This window comes from Macrosteles quadrilineatus, unplaced genomic scaffold (assembly GCF_028750875.1).
Source record: "Macrosteles quadrilineatus isolate MER2022 unplaced genomic scaffold, UCM_ALF_1.0 Scaffold_30__1_contigs__length_1495292, whole genome shotgun sequence".
NCBI classification, from domain to species: Eukaryota; Metazoa; Arthropoda; class Insecta; order Hemiptera; family Cicadellidae; genus Macrosteles; species Macrosteles quadrilineatus.
In genome coordinates, this window is record NW_026542623.1 from 844314 (window position 1) to 864740 (window position 20427).

The 20427-nt window shown below is 33.6% G+C and overlaps 1 protein-coding gene across 1 annotated transcript in view; it reads right to left on the reverse strand.

The window, feature by feature from the left end:
- Positions 1–16770, reverse strand: part of LOC129005688 (GTPase-activating Rap/Ran-GAP domain-like protein 3) — a 179468-nt gene extending 162698 nt beyond the window's left edge. The window contains exons 1-2 of the mRNA XM_054434652.1: positions 16681–16770; positions 13759–13961 (exon numbers count right to left, since the gene is read on the reverse strand). Of these exons, the coding sequence (XP_054290627.1) occupies positions 13759–13961; positions 16681–16692 (215 nt within the window). The 5' untranslated portion in view covers positions 16693–16770. The remainder of the gene's footprint in view (positions 1–13758; positions 13962–16680) is intronic.
- Positions 16771–20427: the final 3657 nt, after the last annotated feature.

Here is a 20427-nt window from a genome sequence, read left to right on the forward strand (position 1 = left end):
AGAGTTTCTAGAATTTTGATTTTCACTACTCCTATTCACGAAAGTTTTAGGCCTATTTTGACTTTTCACATTGATTTTCGCAATGTCCCCACGAGGTTGCACAAATAGGCTTGACTGCGATTCGGCCTGTTCCAGCCTGAGCGCTGACGCATAAGCTTCGTCAAAGTCCAATTCCTCCGACAACAATTTCTGCCGGATAGATTCATTAGAAATGCCGGAAATCACTTTGTCCCTCAAAGCGTCTTTCAAAAAGGTACCAAATTTGCACGAACTAGCCAAATGTTTTATTGAAACCACAAACTCCGCTATGCTTTCGCCCGGCTTTTGCACACGAGAGTAGAATACATATCGCTCCGCCACAACCAACTTCTTGGGCGCATAATGTAATTTCAACAACGCTGCAAGTTCATCATAGGTCTTGGAATCTACCTCTACCGGTGATAATAGATCGGATAGGACCGATAAAACCCTGGGACCAATAACTGTAATTAAAACCGACACCTCGTTTTCCTTCTTGACATTGTTCGCTTTGAAAAAATGTTTCAGGCGCAACAAATAGGGCACAATGTCCTCCTCACTTGGATTAAATTCAGAAATCCTGCCAACACTAATACTCGCCATTTTTAATCATCTCAACTATAATACGCACTAAAACAACAACTGTTATCGCGTACTACCCTAACTATGATAAAAAGGTTTATTACCGACTGCGCCAAAATGTCGTAACCTAACGTTACGCTAGAAAAGTGGACAAAACGGGAAGAGAACCACTTACGTTCGTTGGTGGACATAGAAGAAGGAGCCGTGACGAATCATCCCACTTCAGGGCTCAGTGCACAGTGCAGCCACCCCGCAAAACATAATAACTCTTCCGTTACTAATAATTATGACTGTTCATATATGAAACTATAATGACTTCTACTACACCACTCATTGACGGCGCTTCAAGGACAGTTGTGTAAAGTGCAAAGTCAATCATAACTGCAGTGGGTGACTGGGTGATCGTGGATGTTGCTGCGATCTTGGAAGATCTTTCTGATTTTGCTGTGATCGTAACAGAGGTTTAACTTACAGATGTAGCTAAACTTGCTTAACCAATGTTTGGTTTCTTTTCCAACTTTTGGTTTCTACTTACTTACATTTCGACAACGATATTGGTACTTTTCTTACTTAGGAAGTAAAACTACAAACGTCCAAAACCCCAGATTTGTGCGTTTTTTGTCACATTTCCTCCGAATGTTTGCTAGATGTACCAATTATCGTTTAGAGATTACGTAATCTTTTACATAAGAAACCTTTGTTTGGATAAAGGTGGTTTCTTCAAACTGTCATTAATATGTTAACATTAAAAGTTGCTTACAAATAATGCTATTAATGGTAAATAACTTTGATTTTCGAAAACTTAAAAGACATTTAAAACCAAGGGAGATTAATAACTTCGGTACTGCACCACATCAAGTGAAAGTTTTTTTTTTAACATACCATAGTGAGTTTTAAAGCTTTACGTTGTTAACGTTACATGTTACATGTTTTGTGGCCTGTGTATTTATTTATTTGCCAACGGATTAACACCTATAAAACAGTTTGATTAGAATGACAGTTTGAATTGGTCGTAAGTACTATAGCTCTTTTCTTAAATGTAAACGTTGGTTTACGTAGCAGAAAGAATCATTTTTACGTACAAACACATCACTATTTACAACTATAGTTATCGTTAGTGCTGCATTTCGTATTTCATATTGCTTATTTCTTATTAAATTTAATTGATGTCTTACTGTATAATTTTTGCGTTTTCTGTTTGGACTCAAAAATGTTAGTTTATGCTATGAAATGATAAAACATTATTGAAAGATTTTTTAGCAAACCATCATGAATTTGTTAAGCTTGGCGTTGTTAACGTATAAATGTTTGGGGACTGTGTGTTTATTTATATATTTGCCAACGGATATACACAAATTTTACAGTTTGATTAGGCCTAAAAACGATTATCATAACATTTGATGACACTATCAAAACTTTCAAATAATTATTTTGTTTGTAATTTGCTTTGGTTAAAGCGTAGTAGCATATCCCATAATTCAATTCTGTATTCTGTGTGTGTATGTCTGTTGGTAACGCATTAATTTCCTTATTTCTCAGTGTTTCTTGGAAAAGACAAGAGCACCTTTGTTTATGAAAATTTCAACCCGAATAAAGTGTGCAGTAGTGAGGTTGAGGTAGTGTTTTAAACAACTGCCATTTTTTAACGGATGGTCCTTTCGAAGTACGGTTTGCGGCATTCTTCTTTGCTTAAAATTCCCTTTAAAATGATCCCCATAACTTTACATTCAGTGATCCAAATAACTCTTCAGGGCGACGGCCCACAAGGAGTCGGAAGTAAATCTTGAATGGAAGCATAGGTTGATATGCACATCAAATTAAAGGTATTTATTAGTAGAATTCAATGCCGCAAACCGTACTTCAAAAGGATCATCCCTTTAAAAATGACAGTTGTTTAAAGATTTAAAAAAGTGTTTTAATTTTAAGAAATTGGCTAATTTTGAAATTCTTTGAACATCTGCCATTTTGCGCAGGATCAACCTTTTGAAGTGCGGTTCGCGGCATTGTTTTCAGTTGAAGTAGACCTTTAAAATTATGTACAACTCAACATAGGCTGTCATTAAATATTTTCTTCTGACCCCCATCCTATGCTTCCATTCAAGATTTACTTCCGACTCCTTGTGGGCCGTCCCCCAAAGGTGATATCCGACCACCATGTACACAGAAAAGTAGCTTACAATTTCCAGTAACGGTATACCAAATGTGGTTGTGATATAGTTTGTCGTTTGAAAGTTATAAAGTCGTCCTAAGACTTAACGGTCACCCTGTATATTGGGATTATATTAAAGGTGATATTCCTTTTAACCCATAGTTAGTTAATTATAATAAATTATCACAAATAGGAATACATAAGAGATGTATCAAATACAATATTGATAAGACACATATTCCAAATCAATACCTTTATTTTATTATTTTTGCTTGGTAAATGTAAGGACTATCGACATGTGTGACCAGCTTAGACGTACACAACTATACTATACATTGTTTTGTCTTTAACTTTTACAGCCCCAATAACCTGGTTTAATGTTACTGAGCATATTAAGTAGTATTATCTATGGTAGTATTTCAAGAACTTTCCTATTTATCTTTTGGGAATATTTTTACCCTACTTCGAGTATTCTCTTCTCATATCCCTTACGTTACTTATCGTTGGTTTTTACCTGTCCACTCCACACTTTTGTAAAAAGTTCACATCAAAAATTAATATTATTAAACTTTGTACTATTTTAAATACTAAATATCCTAATTAATTTGAAATACAAAAATATTAATTAATAATTCGTTCTCGGTTGTTTTTAACATATTGTTTATTGGATACAATAAGTAGTAACCCGTGCAATGAAGATTGTGTATTTTCTGTCATCGTACCACCACCTACAAGGCATCTGCAGTTAAGTCTTGCTGCATATTTGAATGACTTCTTTACTGGTTAGTTTCGAACCAAAGTCCTAATGTCTCTTACAAGTACTTAAGGATGAAGAATTTCACGAACGACATCGCAGAAAACTTGGAGTGAAAAGGGACAGTCTGGTAGTACTCATCAGACATGTAGTGTAGGCTACGAGCATTCCTAGTACATTTGCTGGTTGTATGGTATGGAAATGGACCATAGCTATCGTCTCCTTCTCCTTCTTCTCCTTCTTCTCCTTCTTTTTCTTCTTCTTCTTCTTCTTCGAGATTATCTAGCGGTAATTTCACAGAGTCCCTGGAAGTTATCCGCTTGATCCGACGGACTTGACTCCCACTCCTCGCCATGGGCTAGAAAATCCACAGTGATTAGTATATTGTACACTTATAATATGAGACCTATGTAAAAATTCCATGTAACAAAACTAATTCCCTATCTTGCAGTGTTGCCGGAAGCCTGATAACCAACAAATGCTCAGCCTTCTGATTTGAAGCTGCATTTCTTTTTTGGAAGCTGATAAATTGTTGGCTACCAGTGTCGAATACTATAGGTAATTGTCTGGATAACTGACAAATGAACAATATTTTGTTCTACGACGCTGGTTCTTAATATTGCACATGTTGTCAGTTAGCCAAGACAAATGTGTTGACCGCATTACAATTAAGTGTATATGTGTGTATATGTGTGTGTGTGTTCTGATTTGAAGCTGCATTTTTTTAAGCTGATAAAATTGTTGGCTACCAGTGTCTAATACTAGAGGTAATTGTCTGGATAACTGACAAATGAACAATATTTTGTTCTACGACGCTGGTTCTTAATATTGCACATGTTGTCAGTTAGCCAAGACAAATGTGTTGACCGCGTTACAATTAAGTGTATATGTGTGTATATGTGTGTGTGTTCTGATTTGAAGCTGCATTTCTTTTTTGGAAGCTGATAAAATTGTTGGCTACCAGTGTCTAATACTATAGGTAATTGTCTGGATAACTGACATATGAACAACATTTTGTTCTACGACGCTGGTTCTTAATATTGCACATGTTGTCAGTTAGCCAAGACAAATGTGTTGACCGCGTTACAATTAAGTGTATATGTGTGTGTTCTGATTTGAAGCTGCATTTTTTTTAAGCTGATAAAATTGTTGGCTACCAGTGTCGAATACTATAGGTAATTGTCTGGATAACTGACAAATGAACAATATTTTGTTCTACGACGCTGGTTCTTAATATTGCACATGTTGTCAGTTAGCCAAGACAAATGTGTTGACCGCATTACAATTAAGTGTATGTTAATAAAGATACTTAATGAAAGAAACAGATGAATGCACTTATCTTTCGGCTGTTGCTCCTGCCAATGAACAATTCCCTGCTGAGTTTGGTAATCCTTGACCAACGATGACGTTCAGAATATGGAGTTTCTCTTCGTTGTATCGTTTGAGTGGAGAATCCTCATAGTCCTTTTCCTTTGTATCCTATTCACCACCGAGTAGGGTTCTGTGGCCTCTTTGTAGAGCGTGAGTCCATAGTGCTTTGGAATGATCCTTTAGTTCAAAATCTGGTTTGTTCCTGTCTTCCTTTTGTATTTGACTCTTATTTTTCTATTTTTATCAAGAGCAATTTAGTTGTGTCAGTCGTGAAAATTTTAGTTTTTGGTATTTTGTTTCCATAGATACATGAAGGTGATTTCTACAAAACACTACTCCTCCGTTAATAATGGACGGATTTTTACAAGCAACGTGTCAAAACAAAGTATTTTTGTGTAGACGCCCCCTTTCACCAATTCCTGTAATAAAAATCCTCGGGCTTTGCCCCACAGGCCATCAAAGTTGGATTTTCTCCCATAAGATTAACATGGGGGATCTATGTATTAATTTGAAACTGTTTTTCTTTGTCACAGCTATTTTGAGAGAACGGCTGGGCGTAGAGACTCGGTAAGACTTTTGTTTTGTTCTGATTGTTAATTTTGTAAATAACAATAATAATTGAGTTGTGATTGAAATGGAGAATAAATTGAATACACTAGATTTTATCTTGTTCTTATAAAATATTACAATGAGGTGTCTAAAGAAAGGTCTTGGTCTGTAGATGCGCCATCAAACGAGAAACATGGTGAATTCCCTTCACATGGTTAACATGGTGAGGCCTTTGGATTCTCATCCCATGTTATTCTTATGGAGGAAAACGGGGTTTTTGTCACAGCTAATTTGAGAGAACGGCTGGGCGTAAAAACTTGGTAGGGGTCTCTAAAGAAAGGTCTTGGTCTGTAGATGAGCCATCAAAAGAGGAACGAGGTAAATTCCCTTGGGGCTCTGCCCCAGAAGCCTTTAAAGTTGCCTCTTCAGATTTGTTTACATTACGACCATATGCATAATTCTACACTACTTTTTAATGAAACAGCTGTTGATATTTAAATTGTGATTTATTGAATTAGTCAAAATGAAGTACATTATTTGCAATGGGGTTTTCTGATTTTAAAATGGATTTTCTTCTGCATCGTGTCATGTTTTGCAATACAGTATAATGTTCTATTACCAAATCAGTGGAAAATCCTAATATCTCAGTAACTTTTAAAACGATTTCTTATGGAGTTAACTTGTATCTATTGTATGGGTTGGTTTCTGCCTTTTTTGGAGATTGTACGTAGGTGATATTCTTTGGCATATTGCATCTGTAGACGAAACTTGGGTTGGTGTAATTATTACAATGGAAAAGAGCGAGAAATCCTGGACAATTTGATATAGGCTAAAAATAAAACTGAATTAACACTGTGCTACATTTCTTGAGCAATCATTGAAATAACCGATTTGCAAACAATGGAAACATAGAAAAAGTCATAGAACACAACCAAGTACTGTAGAAGAAATTGAAATGATGTTTTTTTTTACACTAAAAACCCTAAAAAACCAAGATCAGCTTTTTGAAAAAAGATAAGATATTTACAAAAGATTTTGATTATATCTAACTGTTGTGTAGATCGTGAGTATTTCCATAATCTTTGAGTTTCTTGTAATGCTTCACAATTGCTCGAATTCGAGCAACTGGTACACTAGTCTATATTAATTTGAAACTGTTTTTCTTTGTCATAGCTAAATTGAGAGAACGGCTGGGCGTAGAAACTCGGTAGAGGTGTCTAAAGAAAGGACTTGGTCTGTAGATGAGCCATCAAAAGAGAAACGTGGTAAATTCCCTTGGGGCTCTGCCCTAGTGGCCTTTGAATTCCCATCCCATATTATTCTTATGGAGGAAAAACTGGGTTTTTGTCCCAGCTAATTTGAGAGAACGGCTGGGCGTAGAAACTTGGTAGTGGTATCTAAAGAAAGGTCTTGGTCTATAGATGAGCCATCATAAGAGGAACGAGCTCAATTCCCTTGGGGCTCTGCCCCAGAAGCCTTTAAATTTGCCTCTTCAAATTTGTTTACCATATGCATAATTCTACACTACTTTTTAATGAAACAGCTGTTAATATTTAAATTGTGTGATTTATTGAATTTTTCAAAATGAAGTACAGTATTTGCAATGGGGTTTTCTGATTTTAAAATCGATTTTATTCTGCATCGTGTCATGTTTTGCAATATAATGTTCTATTACCAAATCAGTAGAAAATCCTAATATCACAGTAACTCTTAAAATAATTTCTTAAGGAGTTAACTTATATCTATTGTATGGCTTGGTTTCTGCCTTAGGTGATATTCTTTGGCGTATTGCATCTATAGACGAAACTTGGGTTGGTGAAATTATTACAATGTAAAAAAGCGAGAAATCCTGGACAATTTGATATAGGCTAAAAATAAAACTGAATTAACAATATGCTACATTTCTTGAGCAATCATTGAAATAACCGATTTGCAAAAAATGGAAACATAGAAAAAGTCATAGAACACAACCAAGTAGAAGAAATTGAAATGATGTTTTTTTTTTACACTAAAAACCCTAAAAAACCAAGATCAGCTTTTTGAAAAAAGATAAGATATTTACAAAAGATTTTGATTATATCTAACTGTTGTGTAGATCGTGAGTATTTCCATAATCTTTGAGTTTCCTGTAATGCTTCGCAATTGCTCGAATTCGAGCAACAGGTACACTAGTTGAAATATTTAATTGGAAACTTTGTCCCCACTAATTTGAGAGAACGGCTGGGCGTAGGAACTTGGTAGGGGTGTCCAAAGGCCTCGGTCTGTAGATGAGTTATCAAAAGAAAAATTAAGCAAAATCACTTAGGGCTCTGCCCCAGAAGCCTTTAAAGATCCCTCTACAAAGTTGTTTACATTTTTGCCATGTGAATAATACTTTTTAATAAAACAGCTGTTCCTATTTTAAATATTTATTGAGAGTTACTGAATTCTACCAAATAAGTATTTGCAATGTTATTTTCTAATTTTAAAGTTGATTTTCCTCTTTGTCATGTCATGTCATGTTTTGCATTATAACGTTCCATTACGAAATCAGTGGAAAATCCTTATTTCACAGCAATTCTTGGCGAGTTAGCGTAGCGAACGAGTACCAAACTAAAGGTGAGTGAGCGTAGCGAACAAACTTCAACCAGGACGTGATTGAGCCATGCGAACGAGATAATCTTGAAAATTAAGAAGTTAAACGGGGCAAAGCCCGCGGGTTACAGGTAGTTACTTTGTATAAGATATATTTAGTTACCCAAAATTGACAAAAGATTATAATTATAACTATAAAGCGTTCTAAAATTATGAATGATTACATCACTTCGTGAATTTAGATACTTGGGCATTAGCAGAAATATAAAATTTATTTTTGGTGCAATATAAATATAAAATTTCCCAGATTGCCATGCTAAATGGTTTATATGACACAGTCCTATATGATGTAGAGCCACTGCATGAGGGGTGAGTGCGGTAGGGGTTGAGAGGGGAGGCAAAGGTCTGAGATCAATGAGGCACAGCGTGGCTACATGCCAAGGGTCGCCACGTGCCTTCCTCATGGATCTTACAAAATATTGTCTTGACAGCATGTTGAAACTAAACTATATACTATTCTGATAGAGTAATATAAATGACTACTTTTGTATATGTGTTTTAAGGTTTGTCTTATTCTTTATACATGTATGTGTATTAAAGTACACTACAATTTCTTTCCGATCCGCTTTATTTCTTCTCCAAATCAGTTATTCTTCTAAGTCGGGTGGTGATTTATTTAATGCAGGTCACAGTTTACTACCCCTATGCTTACGTCCAACATTAAATTTGGATGGCATCAGTGGATTTTTAATATACTGGAAGCAGAAAAGTAGTTGAATGTAAGTTAAATATATTACTACAATTTAAATGGTGTACGTGTGTTTTGCTATGCTTCACATCTCCACACTTCCAGTTCCTTTGATGAAATAGTACATGTCATCATTAGTGTAGAGTAAACGGTCTTCTAAGTACCATTGTTATTAGAAACCATTTTCTCTCAAACAATATTCAAACGAGTTGATGTAGATACCGATTTCACGACTGCGAAAGTCCTCATTACTCATGAGAGTGTTGAAAATAGAGAATAAAAAATAAATCTAAAATAATGATGAGTAAAAGATCGCATTTCTGATCGCGACACTATTGTAGATACTTAAAGAGTGTAAAAGTATTTGTATGATCTTCTTTCAAGCCATTGGTTTGGCAACGCTTTGGGTTTTTTTTATGTCGAGAGATTTCTTTAAAAAATCACATTCGTTCTCTGAACAACTTTCAAGATAAAATTTAGTATTAGCATATCAAGGTACATCCTTTCAATGCAACTTAAACAACCTTTTATCTTCTGATAAGGTGTAAAATGTTTTATGGATGATATAATTTCATTAGACTTATTGTGGATTTCTTTTATTATTCTTGAGGAAAGAAGGCTAGTCCGTGAAAAAAAAAGAAAAATAAAATAACTTTTCGTCTTGAATATTCTCTCTAACAAAAATAGTTGTAGCTTACAACAATGAATTCGTTTAAAAATATTTTTCTCAGCAAACAACAACAATAATTGTTTGATTGATCCGGGGTTTCAACATTATGTTTTAACATTATGAACATCTTCTGATAAGGTGTAAAATGCTTTACGGATATTATATTTTCATTAGACTTATCATGGATTTCTTTTATTCTTGAGGAAAGAAGGCTAGTCCGTAAAAATATGAAAACTAAAATACATTTTCGTTTTGAATATTTACTCTAACTACAATAGTTGTAGCCTATATCAATTTTTCTTAGCAAACAACAACAATAATTGTTTGATTGATCCAGGGTTTCAACATTATGTTTTAACATTATGATAATGCAGACCTAATACATAATAGCTTTTTAGTATATAGAAAACTTAAAGCTACACAAGATAAATCATTAAGGAAAGTCAAAATTGTAATTAAATTTTAAAACATACTGCTGAAAAATCCTACTGTAAAAAGGGTGTTACAACCTGAGGTTTTTATTTTTAGAAAGAAAAAAAAACACAAATTGTCGCTGGTTTGAGACTAGCCGGCTGCAGTGACGGTTCTAAGACCTTGTGAATAGGGGGATACTAGGGGGTTTGAGGGTATGGAACAATCCCCGTCCCCCCCCCCAAGACAGGAGGGGGGTCCAGGGGTCCATCCAAGGAAAATTTGGCATTTTAAAGCCTTACGGTGACATTCTAATTACATTATTAACGTCTAGAACTGTGTCCAAAAACCTCCATTACATTTTAGGGCGGGGGTTGGGCTTTAACCCCTGTAGCCCTCCCCCTGAGACGCACTCCTAGCACTATCTTACCTCAACAGCCACCTCTGAGACCTATAAGGCTTACACCTAATGTATTTTCATCACTGAAAATATACGGTGATAGAAAGTTCGCCTTTGGTTCAGGGGTTTTGAACAAAATTCACTATGACCGATTTTATTCATGGCCGTTGACATACTCTACGTAAAACCAACAAGCTAATATCAAATTAAAATGTGAAATATACCAGATTTGAAATTTACAACGGAATACCTTAATGACATCAACTATATCTACATAAAGTAAAATATGGGGGAGCAATATGGATGTCACAGAATTGCAACTGACAGCGTTTATGTTGGTATTGTGTCCACCACAATGTACAGAAGCCAACTAGTTGCAGTGTGGGAGTGAGAAGCCTTTAGTCTGAACCAGTCTACTATTGACTCGGTGTGAGATCTGAATCTTAGGTGTGGGATACTTTTAATTGGTTATGTTATAAGTTAGGGGTTACTGTTCTAGGTTTTGAATATTTTAAGTGGATTTAATGTGACGCTAAACAAAATAACTTTGCTTCATGTTGTAGATTGAAATTTCCTATTAATCATAATGTTCAGAAAATTAATTGTTTTAAAATAAATACTGATACCGTATTCAGCGTTTTGGGGTTCTACCACAAACATCCAGGGTTCACTACAGTAATCTATTTTTATTTTCTCTGAAAGTTAATTTATTTTGCTTATATGTTACTTTTCAAAAGTAGTAACATGTAGTAATTAGAGATATATCTTCGAAACGTTCATGGTGTTATCATTATATTACCTAGTATGCTACAATGTTGCGACAATTTTTAAAAATGAGTAAAAAGTATTTTAACCTAAAATTCTAGTATTTGTGCAAAATAAGTTTATATAAAATAAAAAAAAAAATATTTTTTATACATGTTATTTTCAAATATCCCTGCGTAAAACAGATTTACCACAAGTAGAAAAAGAGTTCATTGTATGAAGATTCACTTAGATAATATTTTCTTCAGTTCAATTTTCGTGGTCATTATTAAAATAGTTACATGAACGGTAAGTTACTTCCCCACTTGCAAGCACAATAGTTTTGACATTAGCAACACCTGTGTTTACAACAAAACAGCTGTTGGAGTGTCTCATTCTATGCAACCAAATTCTTGTGCGAATTGTACAGTTTTACAATGAATTTAATTTGTAAATGGTGATTCTTTATCCGTGTGTTCTAAAAAAAGGTAAATCTGTAAAAAGATAAACTAACAACTATAGGAAATAAGTAAACTGATAATCGCAGTATGGTAGGTATATGAAGTAGTTAAAATAAAAAAAATATAATAATTATGATTTCAAAATTTTGATTAAAAAGCTAATTTAACAGTTTTACTTATTGGACATAAACCTATATTCTGGCTATTACATCATAAAAGTATAAATTGACTGTCTTACAAAAGAACACGGTATATAAAAAAAAATAGTTGAAGAAGCTATATGTTTTACATGTTACTAAGAAATTAAACAATATCAAAGAAAATATAACACAATTATTTACATTATTTAATAAACTTAAAATTATTATAAAACTCAATTTTAAATAATTATATTAAAATTATTTAATAAACGGAAAAGAAATTATAAATATAAGTAAAATTGGGACTTAAGAGAATAGGGTACGTAGTATAATTGTTATTGAAAACCTTTGTTAACTGGATTTGGTCATATAAAGAAAAACTAACTTTTCTTTTGTAGAAATAATTAAAAACTACCGCAGAAAAAAGTGATTCATTGTTAGAGTCATGACTGATGTCAGAATTTACAGTTTTTAAGGTTAAACTTTATTCTGTTTTAACGAAAAGGCAAACTTTTTCATAATTATAACGCTTGACACTTGCTAAGCTTTATTAATGACAAGAACTAAGTTTAACTTTGTTATGACGGAAATTTCTTTAAATTAAAATATAATGAGGGGAGGAAATGTTACGCTTAACATTATAAATTCTCAAATGTCTGCATCTATTTTGCCTAACATGACGAGGGAGTAAATATTTTTTCATTGACTACTATTAGCCAGTTAATTAAATCTTGGTTAACACAATAAAAATAAATACAAATTAAAGGATTACATTTAATAAACATTGTTAATACATTATTAATGGTAGGGTTTTCAATGACCAATCAAAGTTTAAACTTAACGCAATAAATGAGAATTTTAAATTCATATCATAAGTGAATATACGTGTTATAGAGTGTGATACTGTAACAAATATAACATCAACTTTTTATGTAATAACTAATACGTATACCATTAAAAAAAATGTGAAATAAGGTTGATAAACTATGGCTTCTCTTATAGTAGTGTTGAAACCGTTTGATTAAAAAATGAACCGATTCTTACAACCAACAAATCTCTTATGGGCTGCTAATATTCAACAATCCACCAATTATATCTCTTCGACCTCATTAAAGAATGTCAAACATGATAAGAATCATGTCATTGAATGAAAGGCCTTATTAGGTGTTGCTGTATAAACAGCTGATAGTTCATAATGAGAGCGCGAGTAGTCTAGTAAGTACTAGGGTCTTCAAAACGAACCATTACTCAAATACATTTTTTTATACATGGTATATGGAGAAAGAAGAACTATATTGTGTTTTTCAGAATTTTCGATTTTAATCTTTTGGTGGAAATATCTGTTTGGGCCGGGCTCTGAACCTCCAAAAAATGTTTTTGAAGTGATGTTTCTGTGCATGTGTACAGATTAAACCTGTGATCCGATTTTGATGAAATTTGTTACCATGTGTGTACTGATCCATAGCATATGCAGAAATGTGTCATTTTTCAAATTTTGATTTTCAATGCTGATTTTCCATGAACCCAATAAAATTACTGAAAATCTAATTTTTGCAAAATGCGCTCAAACGATATTGATTAAAATTGAATATTTTATGATCCTTTCAACCCTAAAAAATGGTTTAACCTCTTATGCTGTAAAACATTACAGTTAAAGAGTTATTACAACTTTAGTAATTTTCCACATACAATTTAATAGTTACTCCCATCGCTCACCAATGATAAGGGCTGTCGACAAGCATCTTCAAGAACAACGTTGCAATAGCTTAAAATACGCAACTTAAGTATGCGTGGCTGTCTCAAAGAAATTATGATTGACCATTAATGCAATGTATGTGTCATGTGGTACAACTGAACACTCTAGTTTCATGTATAGGAAGAAAAAGGGGTAACATGATTCCAACCCAACCACAAGTGTGGGGCGAGCTGGTTTGGGGTAGTGCGTGGACTTTGGTCACAAGTCCAAGGTTCAAACCCCTCCAATCATCAATGTATTTGATCTATGTGATAATGCCGCAACCCTCTAGCCCTGAATAAGTAATTTGTAAAATGGTTCCGTGCTAGAGGCTAGCGTCCTAGGATGTGAAGGTAGGACTTAAAACCTTACAAGTGTACTTTATCTTCTCTCTGTTGCTGCACATGTATTTGTAGCTGTATCATTTACGTTTTTAAACGTAGTCAACTTACATTGCTGAAGAAGCCCTTCTCCTCTGCAGCGCGTGCAAGTTGAGGTCCCTTGCCGCTAGGGTCGCAGGGTCGTAGCCTGGCCTGAGCAGTGACGTCAGTCGTTCCACACAAAGGGACTTGCTGCGGTCCCTGTTTGCAGCGGCGGCGAGTAACCGTTCCTCCTCGAGTCGCCGCGACTTGTCACCGCGGAACCGCGACACTAACTGTGACAACGATGTAGATACTACTGGATCGTACCTCGATGAAATATTTAGAGGATTTTGTGTAATAGGAGTGAAAAATACGAGGGGAAACAGCTGTTTTAAATCAGCTAAGAATCTGTTAACTGTCTAAAGATGTAGGTAGAGAACACAAATAAAGCCAGCCTCAGGAAGTACATGACAAGTTGACTATCAAAATTTAAATTGGTAATCTGGTACGTAAAAAGGGTTATAACAAAGACATAAGTATCAATATCAAAGTGGGAAAATAATCTGCAATAAAGAGTCACCGTTTTTTAAGTCCTGGTGATTATACAATGGCACTACCATCTACCATGAAGAAATGGTGCCAATACACCCATCATAATATAGCTAGTATCACAAACGTTTTTAATAGTTTTAACTTTACTAATACTATTCAGGGGACAGTGGGACTTTATCAGTGGGTGGGGGACTTTATCAGTGGGTGGGGGACTTATTTTGTTGAAACTCTATAAGTGAAACTATTCCTCCGACAGAGAACCATTTGAATTAATCGTTTCCAAAATAGATTCAGTATTTTTAAAAGAATTATTCCATCAGATAAAATTACGAAGATATGATCCAGTAGTAGAATAAACATACAGTATTTGTACAGCTATGCAGGACCCACTTTCATATTACGAGTATTAACAACAATTTGAAAGATAAAATAGTTTGGTAAAAGATAACTTAATAATGTAAGGGACTTATTTAACAGTACAGCTAACCTAACCTAAATATTATCCTAACCTAACCTATGACGAAAATTTGATTGATGTTTAAAAACCTAAGTTGCGATACACAAAAAAAATATATGTTAAAAATATTACTATTTTGACAAAACTCATTACAATTATTTCATTTTGCTTGAGCAAACTCGTACAAACTATACGTTAAAAGTTAGATTTATTTGCGAAAACATGCACATTCTCAAAACTAGGTTAGTTCAGATAGTATCAGAACTACCCATAATTCCAGGTCGTAAAATATCTAGCAGACGACGTTCGAATGGTTTATGGTTACTCTTTATGCCCTAACCTCTGCCGCAAATATTACAGTCCAGTAAGTTTTAAGTGTTTGTTTTATGGAGCGTGTTATGCCTACTTGCCCGAAGTGATATAAAACTTTACGCAAAGTTTACTTTGGTACAGTTTAAAACGGTTGAAGAATTATTCCGTCTGTGTGCGGAAAATATTCATCTCTTTATTACACTTCACTTGAAAATCTTGATGGGTTAAGTTGTAAAGAGTTGGTTTTTATTTTTACAAAGACATTTTTCGTTTAGATTGGTTATATTACTTGAAAAAGTAATGATTTTGGGAATATTGTAACGAGTACATGGTGTTTAACAATGTGAAATTAAATTGATGACATTGGATATTTTCTGCACTTTCTGATCCACGCTCTGTCAAACATAAACCAAAGTTTAAGTAAAATATTTTAATTGAAAATATTGTTATGAATGGATATGACTGTTTTTTTATGAAAAAAAAAACTCACAGTGAAATTGGTTATGTGCTCTCATAAGTTTTTAACACCAGTGAAATATACAAAACATAAAAGGTATTGCGTTTTTACATAGCTTGTGAAGTGGACAAAATGTTCAATGCCTTGCAATTTTTATTGATTCATATTTATTTTCTACTTTGTATAATTTTTTTTTAGGTAATATGCTGAATGTCAGCCTTCATTAACTTAACTTAGTAACGTACTAATATATGTCTAAGACATTTAATTAAAAAAAATATATTTTCTAAATTAAATTTGTTTGCAAATGTTTATGAACCAAACACACAAAACAAAGCATACTAGTACGCTCAGTAGAATCACTCGGAAATCGGAATTGAGAGTTCTATTTAAAAAAGAATGCATCTAAAAAGTTTCAATCTAATCTGAACACAGCTGCAGTTGATTTGAAGGCATTTAACTAACGTTTACCAATATAATACACTTGTTAGCAAATCAGATACTAGTTTGCACTTGATAATTTGTTATTATTATGTCTTACTACATCGCTGATTTGGTTTTGTATAAAACACAGCTAAAGAGATTAAAAGTGTCAAAACTTAATTGGTCTATTTCAAAGAATATACTGAATTAATACCTGATAAAATGTTTTATATCACTTTAGGAAATAGTACATACATAATTTCACCCAACAATTGTTATTATTTTATTGAGTACCGTAGGCTACTCATGATAATAAATAAATCTGTCGTAAGAAAAACTTTTATTTCAAGAGGTGATTCTGAAATCATACAAAGACCTGGCTTTTACAGTGCTATTGAGGTTGATTAGCTTATTTTCAAGCTCTTAAAAAATAACTTTTTCATTGATTCCACAACATAATATATCTTACAAAGTTCATATGTGCATTTCCCTGACTACCGTTCAAATGGTAATTACTTTAAATTACTTAAAAGCTCTTAAGAAGATGTGAAAACACAACTAATTGTTAAGTGAAAACAAAACAAAGGTTTTTGGACCCTCAAATAAAATATTAGGATGCACTTTTTGTTCAATATTTTGTTGTTTTTGCAATATTTTGTCTCCTTTCTTAGCAACTTTTTAACTTATTTTAGACAAACTTTTGAGTTGGAATTTAAACTGATAGTGCTAAAACCACAATAAAAACTATAATTAAAACCCCTAAGGGGAAATTTTAAGATACGAAAGTGGGTCCGGAATCTAGTGCAGGTACCTCTGATAACATGTTGACCGGACGTCACTTGTGATAAGGCTTATCAGCGCGACACGACCATGTCGCACAACCCCGCGCACAACACTGACTCTCACAACCGTGTCGCCGCGCATGTGCGACATAGCTCCATTCATAACTTGGCGGGTAACGCGACCTGCGGATATCGGCCGTTTGACATGAAGTTGCCCGTTCGAATTGAGTCGTTGAGATGTGCTGATGTCTGTTAATACTGTTCAATGAAATGGCGACCATACATAGTAGGTATTTTAAGCCATGAATGGAGATGAGTGTAGGATGAGTGGCGCGATCTAGTCTTGTTAGTGACTAAGGCCGACATTCCTTAGACACAGCTGTTAATTAATAGTTGCAGCTAATAGCAACTAAGGGACCTACAGTTTATAGTGGAATCCGAACCACATTTTTCCTCATATACGAATTGGTCTAATTATCAGGATAGTACTGCGGATGTCAATAATTACTGATTTCAATCGAGTATGTAATTTTTTCATCCAAGGTGAAAATGTACCAAATTTTATGGACATCAACTTCCACAGCCAAAAGCTAAGGCATTTCGTTGCTCACTCTGTAAGTAGCTCGTTTGATGTGTTTTTTTTAAAGTTGAGTTTTCAGTACAGTAGTAATTTTTTAATGTCGGAAGTATCATTAAAAAGAAAAGGATTTGGACATTTTCCGTTAATTCACTATCACTAATTAGTATATTAGCATAGAATAAATAGGTTAGATTAGGACTATGCTGAAGAGGTCTGTAAACATAGTCCTAACCTAACTTAATCCAACCTAACCTAACCTAACCCAATACACTAATTAGAGGTTGTGAATTGACGAAAAAGGTCCAAGTTTTTCACTTGTGAATTTTACCTGAATGTCCTTGTGATCCCCAGGTCCTTTAGGAACCAGCAAATGTACTACAGCTATAATTATGCCACAACTAGATTTATGTTTGCTACTTTGTAATACAACGTTTGACTCCATCACAACATAGTTAAATTGTATAGGTAGCCGGAGAGGTTGCACTGCTCGCCTTATGACCCAGAGTTAACTGGTTCTATCTACAATTCATTCGTGACGGAATGGTGGAGGCATTGATTTTCTCTAACATCGTTATCGAATACTACTATAATAGCGTCATAGAGGTCGAAACAACTTATTAATTCAGCCGATGCGCCACATATACAACTAAATATTATCTTTCATAATTTATTATTCAAAGTTTGATATCATCTAATAGGTGTCTCATTGTCTTGGTGACCGAGTGCAATAGGAGGTAAGGAACTATCGCTTCATCAGGTCGAAAATATCGTTTATATATTAGTGTTTATGTTCGTGTTTGTGGCCGTGACCATGTTCATGTATAAATGTTACAGTGTGTCTATTGACGACCTTCTGATGAATTGATTTTGACATCCCCTGGACGCCTGAAGACTTCGTGAGAAGTTGAAACTAGTTGCGTTATTGCAACAACATTTTGGATTACTAAGTAGCAGAGATATACACCAATTTTTATATATTTAACGAAATCCGATTGCTATTATAAAAAAAATTTACTTGCTTCGACTCTTGTAGACCAATTTACACGTCGTATCGTCACAACAGCTACCAAAACGTTAGGTTAGGTTAGGTTACAGTATTTACAATTAATTTGAAATAAAAACCAGTTTAGTATATAGAAGGACGAACAAAGTAACTTATTAAGTAATCATAAAATACGTGTCAATGTATTTTAGTAGCATTTTTTAAAAGAATTCAGTTCAAAACGTGTAAAATAAGTATTACAATGAATTTGAAAAAAAGTTAAAAATGTGTATGTTTTTTTTTTTTTTTATAAATGATTTTCCAATCAATTATTAATCATTCTAAACATATGAAGACAAACCATGACAAACCATGTGAAGACAAACCGATTGTATTATATCTTTGAATATCTTTTAATTAATTGTTTTTGAAATTAATAAACATTTATGTCCATTCGTAATTAATTTTGACAGTATTTGTTCAGTACTAAACATAGCGATTCATACAGCATCTTCTTAAGTAAACATTGGTAGCAACACAGTTCTGTTGTTGGCGGAATTGTTTATGCTAATGTCAAAGAATCGGTGTGCGTGCACAATTATACTTGCAGATGTCGAGTTTCAAGGAATGTACGCTGACAAAGGCAAACAACGAACAACGAAGTGTTCCAAATGGAAATGTGTTCCAAGGTAAATATGTAACGTATTCATCAAATGTAATGTGAACTAAGTTTTCGAAACTAGAAATCAAACTTTTCAAGTTTTATGACTGTAGTATTTTTATATAGTTTTTAATTTAAAAATGTGGATTGTTATTTATATAGTTTTTATTGGTGTTGATTCACTTGAACAGTTGTGTGTGGCAGTTATATAATTTTTATTGAAAAGCAGCTAATGAAAAAGATTATGACTCTAAAAACGCTGAGATCAATAAACAGAGAAGGAAATAATTATTCCCTTCTGCTTTTGAACTTTGTTTTGCACTATATAAGGAGAAAATGGTGCAATGTAGGAGCTTAGGTTAACAATTTATATAATAAACACTATTTTGATTTTGTAACAAAAATTCTGAAGACGAAGAATAAAAATAAAACATAGCAAAACTCTTTTTAACAGTTTAATAGTTGTTACGATTATTAAATGAAGAAAATTGATCTAAGGGTGGACATAGGTATATATAGCCTAAGTTACCTTGAAATAATGCCACAAACTGGAAGTTAGATATAGCGTGTTCAATTATAAAAAGCTGTTTTTCTTTTAATCGTTCAGTATTAAGTAACACAAAGTAATTGTTATGTCTATAATAAGTTTTGATATTGAAACGATCTATCACATAACTTCTAAACACTATAATTATAATTATGTCATAAAGTATGTAGTGATTATATGAACAAAGATCCAACTCTTTTAAGTTGTAATAGTGTAAACTGATCTTATGTGAAAGTATTATTATTCAAGATAATGGTTAGTTCTAAAATGATTTGAATTCGAATTATTTATTTGAATTATTTATGTAAAATGATATATTTTTAATACTAATCAGTATTGGTAATAATATTGGTAAACATGCGCTGTAAATAGATTGGACAATGTTGTTGAACTACGTGAAATTGTAGTTGGATGAAACCTACACAGCCCATGTTATCAGTAGGAAGGATAACACCCTCTTCACAACAGATTACTTTCCCATTATTTTCGTTTCATCCTCCACTTGTTTTAATCGTACTGTGCGCAAACCAATAGAAAACATCTGTGTTAATAAAGTAAATGCAATACAAATAAGTGGAACCAATCCTCGAAAGGATTTTTTTCAGCTTCGGTGTATATAAATAATTAAAAACAAAAAATAGATAACTATTAAGGTCAGTATTTTGGCCGATGTGATGAATTTACTTTACACTAAGGAGCATAAACTTAGAAATAATAACTGGGTTGGGGTGCTAGTTATGCGGTTTTGCCCAAGAACTAAGCTTATCTCAACGCAAATTTAGTTGCCTTTTCTTATTTGACGAAGACAATTTCCAAAATTTCAATCAGGGAAGCCTTTTCATCATCATTAACCAAAAGACCAAAGCTACCTTAGTAAACTAACATTTGTTCACAAACACGTTTGCTGCCTTTAGCAGAGTCAAAACTCTGGAGTAATTTAAATTATTTATTAGCAAACAAAGGCAAACAACAAACTGTTTTTTACACAAAAGATATGTTGTACTGG